Consider the following 15309-nt stretch of genomic DNA (forward strand, 5'->3'; position numbering starts at 1 on the left):
CTTGGGATTTTTTTCTGTCAGACCGAGTACAAGTACTTCATTTTTAGTACTCGCCGATACAGAGTAACGATAATACTACGATGTACCGGAGTACATTTTTATTTTTGTTGAATAATTTACCCCTTTTTTCTCATAGATGCAGATGGATCTCCGATTTACACTCGTCAGTTGTCATTCATGCTTGTGGATCGTCTGTTTTTGGCGACTTGCTACAGTGTTGGGTCAGACTTGCTCCTGTTGCATTCGTTCAGCCTATAGCGTCAATTGGATGTTTTGGTACTCGGGTCAGAGTATTCGGGGCCGGTTCCGAGTACTTTAGGGTGGTATCGGCTCCCGATACGTACGAGATACCAGCATCGGTACAACTCTAGCAATAATTATAATGAAACCTACAGTGCAGCGCTCTGTGGATTCGTCTATACGACTCCACATCCACAGGGTTGGAATCCTCCAGTGACTAGCTCACACATAAGGTCCCCAATGTAATCACAGAGTTGGTGAAAACAGCCTTTAGTTTTACTGCTACTTTATCCCATTCTGAGCACAACAAACACTAATACATAACCACGTGCATGGGCGCGTGCACCGACAACGTCTACCATGGGAGTGAGATGGGGTCCAGTCACAGGAAAATAATGTAAAAAAAAATAGATTTTATATATTATATTAATGCAATAATTATGTAATGTAATAATAGCTTTCCACGAGATATCTCATGGATGGCTTGGAATGGGTTAAATTGAAGGTCTGGTTCTCCCATAACATACAGTAATTTTAAATATTTGATTGCAGACCTACGCACAGGTGTTTGAAACATGTATTATATCATATGATAGGGAAAGGTTGCCGTTGTGTTTTTGTTTTTTGTTTCCGTTTCATTATTGATGAGAAAATGTTGTATCTCGACGACACTGCAAATGAGGGCAATAAATACACGTTTGAATGAACACATGTGGTGCTTTGCAGGGACCTTACAGAGGTAGCAGGGGGCCAGCCCGGCTATAGACAACACTAGTTTTTAGGGACCTTACAGAGGTAGCAGGGGGCCAGCCCGGCTATAGACAACACTAGTTTTTAGGGACCTTACAGAGGTAGCAGGGGGCCAGCCTGGCTATAGACAACACTAGTTTTTAGGGACCTTACAGAGGTAGCAGGGGGCCAGCCCGGCTATAGACAACACTAGTTTTTAGGGACCTTACAGAGGTAGCAGGGGGCCAGCTCGGCTATAGACAACACTAGTTTTTAGGGACCTTACAGAGGTAGCAGGGGGCCAGACGGGCCAGGCGGGACATGGCGTTGGCGGCCTCCAGCTGTCCCCAGTCTCTCAGGAGGATGTAGAAGATGTTCTTCTTGGAGCCGGAGCCCAGCGTGCCCTTGTCCAAGGTCCCACACATCAGCTCACTGTTCTGGATCACTACGACTGTGGATAGATAGCGACACATCAAACAGTGTCTCAGGTTAGAAACTGTGCTTCGGGGGGTTTGGGTCTGCAAGGCTAAAATCTCATCAAATGGTGCTCCCTGGTTCAAATGCAGAATAAATAATGGGCCTTGACCTACCAAAACTGTGCTTTTCATGTGCCCGTTCATTTGAGACGGGAAAAAAAACGTTTTGGGGGAAACTAAAAGCCGGGCTATACTGCTGTATCATATGGCAAAGTAGAAAATAGGACTTTCCATTGGATAATTTTAGGGTACATTTTCACCTGCGCACAACCGAGGAAGTCGTTGTAGCAGAGGTCTTCTCCGCTGCCACAGTACTGAACTGAACAGAGTACTGAACTGAACAGAGTACTGAACTGAACAGAGTACTGAACTCACATGAGTCGTTGTAGCAGAGGTCTTCTCCGCTGCCACAGTACTGAACTGAACAGAGTACTGAACTGAACAGAGTACAGAACGGAACTCACATGAGTCGTTGTAGCAGAGGTCTTCTCCGCTGCCACAGTACTGAACTGAACAGAGTACTGAACTGAACAGAGTACAGAACGGAACTCACATGAGTCGTTGTAGCAGAGGTCTTCTCCGCTGCCACAGTACTGAACTGAACAGAGTACTGAACTGAACAGAGTACTGAACGGAACTCACATGAGTCGTTGTAGCAGAGGTCTTCTCCGCTGTCACAGTACTGAACTGAACAGAGTACTGAACTGAACAGAGTACTGAACGGAACTCACATGAGTCGTTGTAGCAGAGGTCTTCTCCGCTGTCACAGTACTGAACTGAACAGAGTACTGAACGGAACTCACATGAGTCGTTGTAGCAGAGGTCTTCTCCGCTGTCACAGTACTGAACTGAACAGAGTACTGAACTGAACAGAGTACTGAACTGAACAGAGTACTGAACGGAACTCACATGAGTCGTTGTAGCAGAGGTCTTCTCCGCTGTCACAGTACTGAACTGAACAGAGTACTGAACGGAACTCACATGAGTCGTTGTAGCAGAGGTCTTCTCCGCTGCCACAGTACTGAACTGAACAGAGTACTGAACTGAACAGAGTACTGAACGGAACTCACATGAGTCGTTGTAGCAGAGGTCTTCTCCGCTGTCACAGTACTGAACTGAACAGAGTACTGAACGGAACTCACATGAGTCGTTGTAGCAGAGGTCTTCTCCGCTGTCACAGTACTGAACTGAACAGAGTACTGAACTGAACAGAGTACTGAACTGAACAGAGTACTGAACTGAACAGAGTACTGAATGGAACTCACATGAGTCGTTGTAGCAGAGGTCTTCTCCGTGGCCACAGTACTGCTTGCCCTTGGTGCGAAGGTTGGCCTTGACCGGACACGCCTTACTGGGCTTGAGGATGAGGCTGAAGATCTGCTTGCCTGTCCACAGAGCCATGGGCTGCAACAATAACATGTTAATGTAGTCAGCAACATAGTGGACGACCAAGGACTCCATCGCACTACGCCAGTTCAAATGGTACTCAATCACAAGTGAAAATGTGCTCGGTCAAATTTGGGGGAGAGTGATCTAGACTCAGGTACCTTCAGTATTGAGGGGTGAGGCATAGCGACCTTGACCTTCTCGTCCATGCCCACCAGGATGGACGCTATTAACTGACAGGCTTTAGACCGGTCGAAGAAGGTGTCTTTCAGCGTCAGTAGATATGCTCCTAGAGGAGGATGACAACAGACAGTATATTATATTATATTATTATTACAGATAGGCTCCTACAGGAGGATGACAACAGACAGTATATTATAAAGAAGGTGTCTATCAGGGTCAACAGATTGGCACCAACAGACAGCATATGAGGCCCAAGTGCTCCCTCTTCAGGCAAAGAACAGAGAACAAATGCTTTCAGTCAACCATCAATGAATCATTCGTCTTTTAAATTAATGTTAATCAATCTTATTAAACTTTGTATTTTAGCGTCTGCAATTTAAAAATTGCTCACAGTGTGCCACTTCTGTGCCATGCTGTGAGCTTGTACACCATTCTATTTTTCTTTTTTATCTTGAAATTACTGATTCAGAAGGCATTTGTAGAATGTGCCTCCATTTACAATGTAGGCATTTAGCAGATGTTAATGGGTTCAAAATAAATACAAGTGAAGGTGAAGTCCATTGAGTATTTTAGTTTCTAAAACGGTCCCAATACTTGATTCCGATTGGCTGGTTGCCATGGTAAATCTCACACCTGCAATCACTTCATATCATAACCAGCTGTTACATTGATCCCGCAGCTCTGTAGCTGAACTGGGGAAGGGGAGCACTTGATTGCCTTACAGACACTGGCCGTGCGGGAGTCCAAGCACCGCAAGCACAGCAATAAGCCACTCGAGGTCCCTGCAGCTTATAATGGCTGAAAGTGTCGTGTCTCACTACGCCTCTCAGCCATTATAAAATACCTGGTAACCTGAGACCTCTTGTGGCTTATTGCTTTAATATCCCATAGTATAGACTAGACTGGAGGCTATGCGCGTGACATCATTGTACCCGGAAGTTATGCCGGAACGCCTACTGAGACGCAAAGAAAAAAAAAAACTTTCTGGCATTGACAGCTCATACAGTACATCGAAAAGAAAAGTCCTATCTGATTGGATGAAACGACATTCAACTCACCAACATTGCAGCTGTACAGAAAGCTTGAATTATCCTCATTCTATCTGCAAAGTGTTATAGTATTAAGAATCCACCGGAGGCATGTTATGACTACTTTTTTTATACTACTTTTTTTTTTAATGTATTTAACTCGTAAATACCACATTAAGAATAAAGTCTCCTTTACAAGTGTGAACGGGCGAAGAGCAGAGGCGAAAAAAGTTACGTCCTATCGTTATGTGCACTTGAGAAACAGTCGGTATGCAGGACCGTTGAGTGATTTCCGATGCTAACTCCAATGCACCATGCTGACTGCTCAACGGTTTGCCACTCAGTCGAGATGAGGAGGGGGTGAAACAAAATCACTTTGCACTTTCAAAGCACACAATGTAAGCTCAGTGGGGAGCCATGTACCGGTACAGTAATAAGCCAGTAGATGAACAGCGAAGCACTGATTGCCACATAATGCCTACCTGTCAAGAAGTCCTGAATGGCAGCAATAAGAGGCTCGCCGTTTCTTGGAGTCACAAGGTTGGCTTTAGTCTGGGGAGGAAAGGTTGAAGAATATCAGAACGTCTGGCTGTGCCTAGTAGCAGGGCTGCAACTGTTGATCATTTCCTGAAAATGACAGTTTTTTGAAAAAGCTACGTTTCTATGTCAGTGGTTCTTCGATTTTTTTTAAATAGCAGACCTACAAGCTCGTAGCACGCCACTCGGTGGCGCACTATGGGCTTGTAGATCTGCTATTTTTCAATAGCAGAACACCAAAAGGCGTTCCCGCCCAAAATGGGTTAAGTGCTTTTTGTGATTGATTGAATGATTTAGAAGCATGTGTTTTTTCATATACCTTTTCTAATTGACTAAATCGATTAGTAATATCGATTAGTAATATTAACTACTTAATACATTGTTGTACAACAGTATGAATCATATAAAAATAGTGCATCTACAAACTCAGAATATGTTATACAACAATACATAACTCACCCCCATCAGCACCAGGGCCTCTGCCTTGGCCTCCTCCGTCTGCGGCAGGTGGAGGTTCATCTCGTCACCGTCAAAGTCGGCGTTGTACGGCGTGCACACGCACTCGTTGAAACGGAACGTCCTGTGAGGCTTCACTACGGCCTGTGGGGTTTGGGACACAGCGATAACGAACAGTTCACTCTGGCCTGTGGGGTTTGGGACACAGCGATAACGAACAGTTCACTCTGGCCTGTGGGGTTTGGGACACAGCGATAATGAACAGTTCACTCTGGCCTGTGGGGTTTGGGACACAGCGATAACGAACAGTTCACTCTGGCCTGTGGGGTTTGGGACACAGCGATAATGAACAGTTCACTCTGGCCTGTGGGGTTTGGGACACAGCGATAACGAACAGTTCACTCTGGCCTGTGGGGTTTGGGACACACCGATAACGAACAGTTCACTCTGGCCTGTGGGGTTTGGGACACAGCGATAATGAACAGTTCACTCTGGCCTGTGGGGTTTGGGACACACCGATAACGAACAGTTCACTCTGGCCTGTGGGGTTTGGGACACACCAATGTTGATGTTGGCACAAAATACTTTTGAGATGGGGTCCACAGACAAATATTGGGGGTCCTTGTTTGAGAAGCACTGCTCTAAAACAAACACAGAGGGAAGAGCTTACGATGTGGGCCATGATGCTGAGTTTGTGTAGAGACTTACGATGTGGGCCATGATGCTGAGTTTGTGTAGAGACTTACGATGTGGGCCATGATGCTGAGTTTGTGTAGAGACTTACGATGTGGGCCATGATGCTGAGTTTGTGCAGGGACGGCTGTCGGTTGAACAGCACGATGTCTCCGTCGATCATGTGTCGCTCGACCACGTCGCCAAACCTCAGCTCCTGGGCCATCTTCTCGCGGTTGCCGTATTTCAGAAACCTAATAACAAAGACAAGTCGATGTAGTCCAGCAGCCAGGGTTGTGGGGTGGGAAATTTGGTTACCCGTTCTAATATATGAACACCAAAGTAGGTACAGTGTGGGTAATGCGATGTATAGATCACATTATTGTTTGGGAGGGAATTGTTAAGGGCTGTAGGGATGTGGAATGACCCGCGCGTGACCCGTCGTGAGCCAGTTAATCGAGGGGATGTTTTTGTTTTTTTATGAATTGTGTTTTATGACATGTAGGCTATTGTAACATTGTCCTTGGCTTTGACGCGCGAGTGACACTGTCACAGGACATGGCCATCTGTAACTCACCCACGCACCCACCACCACAATGCGTGTGCTGGTCAATGCCTGTGTGAAAAACTAAATTGAGCAATGCTTCATTCTATCAAAGGCTCACCGTTTCATTTGTGTGGAGCGCTGCTGGATGAAGTTGGCTCCAGGGTGGACGTCAGGGCCAGTACGGACCAGTTTCCTCAGCATTTCCAGATTGGCTTTATTTACCTAGAAAGTTTAAACATAGAATCTATCAGAATGTGAAATCGAGAGTTATGCATATAACTAAGGTTCTATGAATACCGGATGACCACCAGAGGGCGGTGTTTTCAACACCTGGATATGCAGAACGGTAGAACAGCACCCACAGATTTAGATTGCATTTATTTAGTGTGTTCAGCGTGACAACAAGATACGTACTTTCTCTGGATAGGTCAGGATTTTGGCGACATGTATAGGCACGGCCACCTCGTCGATTCTCAGGTTAGGGTCTGGGGAAATCACCGTTCTCCCGGAGAAGTCCACTCTCTTTCCCGAGAGGTTCCCTCTGAATCGCCCTGCAAATTGAGACAAAATAGAATTGTCCATAATATGTCAAACTATAATCCTTATGATGTCAATCTGGGAACCCATCTGCAAACTGTTTGGTTCCACCCACAGCCCTACAACAACGTATACACGTTCTGAAAGCCCCTGCGGACAGATCCAGTAGCGCAGCTCGGAATCTGTTCTTGAGAGATTATTATTATATAGCTCCTTCTTTTATTAACCCTTTATCACTGCCCACAGCTGTTTGATAATGGGGGAGGAGTTAGGGGAGGATTTCATTATGCCACTTAAACGCTGTACTTTCGGTTGGGCCTTTTGACGCAAAGGCTTTCAGCTTTCAGGAAGAAACCAAAAATACACAGGGAAGACATATTTTAATATTATAACCACACCTTTCAGGGTCTATTAGAGTAATGTCAACTCCACAAGAAAAAGTGCAAAAATCATGGCACTCCATCTTTCCACCCGTTTCGACTGTTATCAATCGACAAGACCGCAGTGATCACTTGATCAGTATGATTGTTTTCAATTTCAACGAGTATGGGAATGTTCTGCCGATTGATCAAACGAAAACCCGGAAAACGAAAAAGGTTGGCGATCATACGTTAATATTGGGACCGCGCTGCGACATGCTTGCGGTTATGTTTAGGTGAGGGTATGAGGAGGCTTGTCATTTTCAGTAGGCTCCCAGCATGTCCAGTAGACCGATAGGATCGGTTAACGTGTCATCAACGCCAATCGCAGCCAGTAGGCTCCAGACTACATGCAGTAGGTCCGATCGGCTAGGTAAGATCGGCGTAATAAGTAACCTACTGGGAATTATCGGTAGATTTTCCGGTCAAAACGGCTCATCTTTCAGTCTACCGACTCTGGACAAAATCCCGGGTCCATACCTTGTTTTCCCTTCAGCCTCTGGACGAAGCCGCGGGTCCATTTCTTGGGGGCCATGTTGAGAGGGATTCCCGAGAGTTCGCTGTTGATGTAGAGAGCACACTGCAGCTGCAGGAAGTCCCAGTCCTCCATGATCATCTGGGTCTTTGCCCCCGTCATACGGTGCTGGGTGATGATACAGGCAGAGTTGGGTTTTAGTATGAGAATGTGTATTTTCACGTGTGTGTGTGTGTGTGTGTGTGTGTGTGTGTGTGTGTGTGTGTGTGTGTGTGTGTGCGTTGTGTGCATGTGTGTACTAGGGCCAAAAGTGGACGCTGTGATAACATTTGTCCTGCTTAGGATTAGGCATTCATAGTCAGGGTGTTGCCCATGAACTGTGTGTGTGTGTGTGTGTGTGTGTGTGTGTGTGTGTGTGTGTGTGTGAGCACCAAACAGCATTAGAAAACCACCTCTTTTCTGAAATTAAAAAAGAATATATAAAAAAGTCTCCATGATCATCAGACCTTCTTGATGACGTCGTTGAGGAAGATGATCTCGGTGAGCTTCATGGTGAGGTCGTCCTCGTTGGTGCCAGACTTGAGGTCGCTGATGACCGAGGGCCGGATGCAGAGGGGCGGGACCAGCAGGCGCGTCAGGATCATGTCGGCCGGCTTCCCCGCCTCCGGATTCATCAGCAGCAGCGGGACGTCCTCGGCGGGAATCCTCCGGAACATGTTCAGCACTATGAGAGGGTTCAGGTTCTCCTGGGGGATGGGACGACATTGAACATGTTCAGCACTATGAGAGGGTTCAGGTTCTCCTGGGGGATGGGACGACATTGAACATGTTCAGCACTATGAGAGGGTTCAGGTTCTCCTGGGGGATGGGACGACAACATGTTCAGCACTATGAGGGTTCAGGTTCTCCTGGAGGATGGGACGACAACATGTTCAGCACTATGAGAGGGTTCAGGTTCTCCTGGGGGATGGGACGACAACATGTTCAGCACTATGAGAGGGTTCAGGTTCTCCTGGGGGATGGGACGACAACATGTTCAGCACTATGAGAGGGTTCAGGTTCCCCTGGGAGATGGGACGACAACATGTTCAGCACTATGAGAGGGTTCAGGTTCTCCTGGGAGATGGGACGACATTGAACATGTTCAGCACTATGAGAGGGTTCAGGTTCTCCTGGGGGATGGGACGACAACATGTTTAGAACCATGAGAGGATCAGGTTCTTCTGGGAGATGGGACGACATTGAACATTGAAAATCTACTTTTAACACTGGCCCGGTTGCCCTCGTCACACCCAGCACCAGGATTAGTGTGCACGGTCCCATAGGGCTCAATTTAAAGTAGATTTAATTATTACGTGCCTTGCAAGACTCTGAGAACATACAATGTAAGGAGTCTAATGCCTAAAATATGAACAAACTTGTTCCTCCTATTAGAAGTCGACAGTTTACCGTTTGACTGTAGAAATAAATGAAATGTCTGAAATGTGAGTGTACAAATGCACATTAGTTTACCTGTGCCTTGCCGAGCAAACCTTCCACTTCCTTGTTGTGCTCTATGGCGAAGTCAAACGACTGGATGAACTCCGACACGAACGCATCCACCACCTTCTTGGTGGTTTTATACTTCTCGTGGAGGATCTTTAACAAGCCACACTTTTTCACCGGTCCTAAACGATCAATCACAGGGGAAGATGACTCCCACATTTTGAGCAATCACATAAGACAGGAGACGACGGTCGGTGTGAAATCTTTCAAATGCCCCAAAATATGCATCGTGTCGTTTACCATTGAAAGCGTTGCAGTTCAGACAGACTGTCCTTTTGCGGCATTTGTCGGAGATCTTTTTCTTCATGCCTCGCTTTTGGAGGTAGGCCAGGTTGGGCCTCTTCAAGATGTCCATGAATGCTAGTTTTTCAGGCTTTGTCAGCATGATGTGGGAACATGTCTTACAGATCATCTAGTGAACACAACAGGGAGGTCATGGTTTGAATTATAGTTGCATTTGCAAGTAATGGTTCATTATAACTACTGTTATGCATGATGTCAATATTGTCTAGAACTTAAAAACGGACGCACACATCTGCAAATTTCCAGGCCGTTTAAAAATATAGTCTTAGGCATATACATACAATATAATAGGAACAAATTCAAACATTCAACATGAACAACAAAGCATACTGTAGGTAGGGCTGTCACAATTATTACATAATCGTCTAATCACAATTATCGTCATCATTTTCGAAATTTTAAAAAGCTGAAATTGCAGGTCTACAAGCTTACAACACGTCACTTTGTGGCACGTAAGTTTGTAGATCAGCTATTTCCGCGATTTTACATTTTCTCCGTTTAAAATAAATAAATAATATGGCAGTAATTTCTTCGAATATTTAAGTTATCTGCCCTGTGCAATTTTCATTTAAGAGGCCATAAAGGCAATCTGAAATTAAATATTTATTCATATGTTGCCCAATGTTCAACGACCAAAACACAATTAAATGGTTCATCATCGGTAATGGTGACAGCCCTGTTGTTACAGTAGGTCAGGGGTGGGCGACTTTGATGATGGAGAGGGCCACAATATTTCCACACTCACTCCAGGGGGGCCACGTTGCATGTTCGTAGCAAAAATAGCCGATCTACAAGCTCAAAACAGTGCGACACGTTTTGAGCTTGTAGATCAGATGTTTTTAATTGAAATCCTGAATATTTTTTTTGGTATTTTTAAATTGGAATCCTGAAAATTTGATTTCAATTTTCAAATGCACTTAGTTATACTTATGTTAACTTTATGAACGTAAATGCAAATTCATTGGACGTAAAAAAAAAAAGACAATGAAATTCTAATACTAGTCATTCAGCTACTAATATAAACTGAAGTAATTAAAGCGGGTCATGTTTGGAATTGTAAGTTGTAACAGCTGAAATCAATAATATATCAGTATTCTAATATTAACCTGAGGGCCACCATATAAGTGATGGTGGGCGCCACATGTGGCCCCCGGGCCTCCAGTTGCCCATGTATGCAGTAGGTGTTTGGTGTTAGCCTTGCGTAGCCAGACAACTATTCCACAATATCTCTGAATGCTACAGTATATACACAGTGCTACACAGAGCTTCCGTGCTCCAGACTGTATGATGGAAGCATCTGAATGCTATATACACAGTGCTACACAGAGCTTCCGTGCTCCAGACTGTATGATGGAAGCATCTGAATGCTATATACACAGTGCTACACAGAGCTTCCGTGCTCCAGACTGTATGATGGAAGCATCTGGACATTGCGAGAGGCACCAGTCAGTGGCAACGCAAGACTAGTTTGGTGTTAATAATACTTGCCTGTAGGATTCCTATGATGGCTTTGAAGTACCCCACGTGGAAGCATGGCAGCTCCAGGTCCAGGTAGCCGTAATGTCCTAAACAATCTGCCAGGTTCTTAAAACACGTCTCACACGGCCGGTCTTTCTCACTGGTGCCCTGTAGTGGTGGGAAAAAAGTATGTAGACATATAGCAGTCTATAGTATATACTGATAGTTTCATTGTAGAGATAGTCTACTGAAAGACAGATGTTATAGGTTCTTAGCTTTCTTATGATCCTTGCAACTTGATGACTCTATCTATGTATTTGATGTATTAACATGCTATTCTTGCTTACTGGATTAACCCATTCTGACCGGGCACCCATTTTGGTGTTGGCATCATGTTATGCTTTAGCTATTGAAAAATAGCAGATCTACAAGCTCATATCGCGCCACCGAGTGGCGCGATACGAGCTTGTAGGTCTGCTATTTTTGAAAAATTCGAAGAACGACTGACATTTTTAGAATCTGATCTCAGGTCAGAATGGGTTCATCAGACCAGTGTGTGTCCAGTGGAAAACCTCGTATGAATCTGATCTCAGGTCAGAATGGGTTAAGAGTGCCTGCTAAATATGCTCATATAGCGAACAGGTATGGACTAATGTACAGAAATCATGTCCCACCATGCGGTGGTCGAGCACCCCATAGGGCAGGGGGGTGTGCCGGGTGTCCTGGCTGTAGAGGTTCTTGCTGACCACCTGGATGTGAGCCTGCTGCCGCATCTGCTCCGCAGACTTCATCCCAAAGCAGATGTGGCTTCTGTGGCGTGTGGGTGGGAATAATAGGACATATTAGAGACAATGGAATTAGGATAAAGCTTCTGTGGTGTGAAGGAGTATAAATAGGATACAGAGACAATGGAATTAATATAACTTCTGTGGTGCATGATAGGAATAGGACACAGAGAGACAATGGAATTAGGATATAAAGCATGTGGTTAACCAGCTCACTGAGCTCAGTGGCCTTGTGGTTAGAGTGTCCGCCCTGAAACTGGGAGGTTGGCGTTCGATCCCCGGCCGGGTCATACCAAAGACAAAAAAAAGGGACCCAGTGCCTCCCTGCTTGGCTGCTCAGCATCAAGGGGTGGATTGGGGGTAAATTAGCCTGGCCCAGCCAGCGTGCTTTCTGGTCTACAGCTTGGAGCAAGCCCTGGAGAATATTGGTTCACCGATCAGACCCTCTGATGCGCATGCATAAAGGAAGTGGCAAAGTGAGTTTAACATTGTTTAATGTGCAATCAGATAGGACGTTCATGCATAACACGCCCATGGGCACAAACACCAGCAGAGGGAACTCCGCTGATCTCATTCACCACCAGATTTGACACAAACATGGGGATGAATTCATTCAACTACTATGCCACCAACATGTGCCCTATAGGGCCTAGGCTACCACTAGCCATCAAAACGTGCGACTCAGCCCCGGACGGCAGGGATAGTCCGGGCAACTAGGCTGCTGATCATCTAGCCTGGCAGCGTACGTGTCATGGGTTCGAGTCCCGACGTTCCCTGCACGTCTCTCTCTCCCCGTCTCCTGTCTACTGTAAAGCCCCCCCCCCCCAAAAAAGAAATAAATAATAAGTTTGACTCCCTAGTACCATAATGGACTTCTTTAATTAATTTTCTTTTTTAAGGTATTAGGTAAAAAAATAAAACGCCTTAAACTGTCACTTTTCTGCCATCTGGGGACCCCCCCAATAAATAAATAATGTCCTGACCCACAAGTTGAGAACCACAGGGGTTATCTGACCAAAGTAACTTGTAACTTGTGTACCGGTATGTCATATTTGTACAAGGTCTTGTAGATCTGTTCTTGTCGGCAAGCGCCACCGTATTACAGCAGCCAATAAACTAACGTTATTGGCTTATAATTATCCATCTCATTGCTGCATGTGTAACGTTTACTCACATTTTCTTAGCCACATCCGTCTCTCTGAACTGCTCCTTCACCATGTTTGCTGTCGCTGTGGCTTCGACACTAAACGGAGAAATTAACACTGCTTTATTTTTTATTTATTAGTTTGGAAAACAATTGTCTGTCACTGTTTGTTTGTCACACATCGTTTCATTTCTCCTCCATGCTTTGCTAAAACGTCGCTACACCAGCAGCGCCATGTTGTGTGTTGATGGTGATGATGTCATGACTCATGAGGCACGTGATCAAACGAGCCTAAAACCCCATAGCCCAAAGGGATAGCCGGAAAGCAATAATAATAATAAGGATAATATAATAATAATAATAATAATAATGATTTATTAATAATAAACCAATCGGATATTGTATTTTTTTTTAAACATACTTTGTGGAGAGCAAACTAATCTTTAAGGCTCAAGCCTATCACAGGGCGGCCATCCCTCCAGGCTATGGGATTCCAGACTAGCACAACGACAGTAACAAAAGAGTGCACCCAGGAGGTGCTGGCTCGAGCCTGGTGATTCGGTGCTGCCACCTAGCGGACAGGCTCTGTGCACATGGGCTACCCACCTCAAAAAAAGGTAGTCGCCGTCCCAGCCAGACGTCCATACGACGTCCATACAACGTGGTCGATACGACCTGACAGTCAAACTCACACGACCATGATACAGTCGCCGTCCCAGCCAGACGTCCATACGACGCCCATACAACGTGCTCGATACGACCTAGTCAAACTCAGGATACGACCATTAATTACCGTTACCTTCTCACAGGACGTCCATACGACGTCCATACGACGTCAAACAGACCTCTCTGTAAACCACCAACCAACCGTCCCGTCCTAGTCGCCGTCCCAGCCAGACGTCCATACGACTTCCATACAACGTGGTCGATACGACCTGACAGTCGCCGTCCCAGCCAGACGTCCATACGACGCCCATACAACGTGGTCGATACGACCTAGTCAAACTCATACGACCATGATACGTTGCCAAAAGACGTCCATATGACGTCCATACGACGTTGACAGGACCTGCTGCATTCCCCCATAGCCAAACGAATGGGGGAATGGGGGGAATGCAGCAGGTCTCAGTAAAGATACCACAAAGGTTCTCTGTCTCCGCATCCTCTCCATATATGGTCAGCCTGACCCGTGACCAACTGACCATCACCTGTGTTCACCACTGTCAGTCACTAACCTGAACTATTTCCGAGAGACACTCTTTCAGACAGTGGACATGCATGGAAGGAGCAGAAAAAAACTGAATAAATAAAATGTACAATAAGAAGTTGTTTGTCTTCTTTTATTGAACATGGTGGACCCTCTTGTAAACAAGTGTAATGCTTAATTGGGCCGTTCACTCACAGTTAAGTATTTTGTATTGAGTTTGGGCTTGAAATGTACTGTAATTCTGCAAACTGTTAATATATATTTCAATCAATGTTGTGTTAGAAGACACATCGGCTGGTGTGTATGCTCCCTGCTAGCGCGCTCGCTCCAAGTGGTGGGCATGTGGTTCTTACTACTTTGCTATGATTATTTTTTATACCTGTCAAACTACTGCCATCTACTGACCAATGGAAGGTAGTGCAGTTGTGCTGTGTTTTGTGTGACCGGTATGCTTCATTACTATCATAATGCCCCCTCCCACACACACACTGGTCCTGCTGCCTACACAGTAGCTACATTAAAATACCACATGATGGAACATCGTAGAAAACACTCACTCTCAAAGCCCTAAATTACAAACGTTGTAGTAGTTCTCAACCATGTTTTAGGGGGAATCAGGGCCCACTTGAAAATCCCCAAAGTGCATTTTCAGAGAATGTTAGGATCTTTGTTTTTATCTTGAAAATTTGTGCAAAACAAGATTGCTGCCACTCAAAATTCAGCACACGTTCACACATGACACCCCAAATCAAATATGCCTGCACATTTCATTATATCTTTGAATATTGTTTAAGGGGACATTTTAAACAGCTTTACTTCTGGGAGAAGATGGGCGTCCATGGGCATGGCTGAATTCATAGAGGGTCCTTTACATGAAAAGGCACTGGACTAGTTCAATAAACACTTGTAAATCTCTGGATAAGAATGTCTGAATATGTATATGTATACATATGGAAAAATGAAGGCAGTACGGTTAACATCAGTCAAACCTCAAGCCTGAAATAAAACTTTTCTAACTCAGACAGTGTAGACATCTTTCTACACTTGATATGGCCAATCTTCAGTTACTGGAAAGAGCAACTTTACATTTACATATTATATTATATATCACAGTAAAACCAAAGAGAAGGAAATAAAGAGATGAAGCTTTATATATGAACATCATATAAAATGCATTATTTA

The 15309-nt window shown here is 45.0% G+C and overlaps 1 protein-coding gene across 3 annotated transcripts in view; it reads right to left on the bottom strand.

Annotated features, from left to right (window-relative positions):
• polr3a (polymerase (RNA) III (DNA directed) polypeptide A) overlaps window positions 1–13394 on the bottom strand; it is a 43102-nt gene extending 29708 nt beyond the window's left edge. For 2 of the 3 annotated variants that reach the window (XM_080789656.1, XM_080789654.1), the window contains exons 1-15: window positions 12951–13156; window positions 11666–11801; window positions 11022–11159; window positions 9471–9642; window positions 9198–9352; window positions 8192–8431; window positions 7691–7853; window positions 6669–6805; window positions 6373–6476; window positions 5820–5961; window positions 5039–5179; window positions 4525–4594; window positions 2993–3120; window positions 2711–2849; window positions 1256–1420 (exon numbers count right to left, since the gene is read on the bottom strand). In XM_080789656.1, the coding sequence (XP_080645782.1) occupies window positions 1256–1420; window positions 2711–2849; window positions 2993–3120; window positions 4525–4594; window positions 5039–5179; window positions 5820–5961; window positions 6373–6476; window positions 6669–6805; window positions 7691–7853; window positions 8192–8431; window positions 9198–9352; window positions 9471–9642; window positions 11022–11159; window positions 11666–11801; window positions 12951–12994 (2074 nt within the window). In that variant the 5' untranslated portion in view covers window positions 12995–13156. Of the gene's footprint in view, window positions 1–1255; window positions 1421–2710; window positions 2850–2992; window positions 3121–4524; window positions 4595–5038; window positions 5180–5819; window positions 5962–6372; window positions 6477–6668; window positions 6806–7690; window positions 7854–8191; window positions 8432–9197; window positions 9353–9470; window positions 9643–11021; window positions 11160–11665; window positions 11802–12950; window positions 13157–13341 lie in introns of those variants that run through there. The other variant, XM_080789655.1, reaches the window with a different exon arrangement.
• Window positions 13395–15309: the final 1915 nt, after the last annotated feature.

This window comes from Protomyctophum bolini (assembly GCF_963924005.1).
Source record: "Protomyctophum bolini genome assembly, chromosome: 18".
Classification (NCBI taxonomy): domain Eukaryota; kingdom Metazoa; phylum Chordata; class Actinopteri; order Myctophiformes; family Myctophidae; genus Protomyctophum; species Protomyctophum bolini.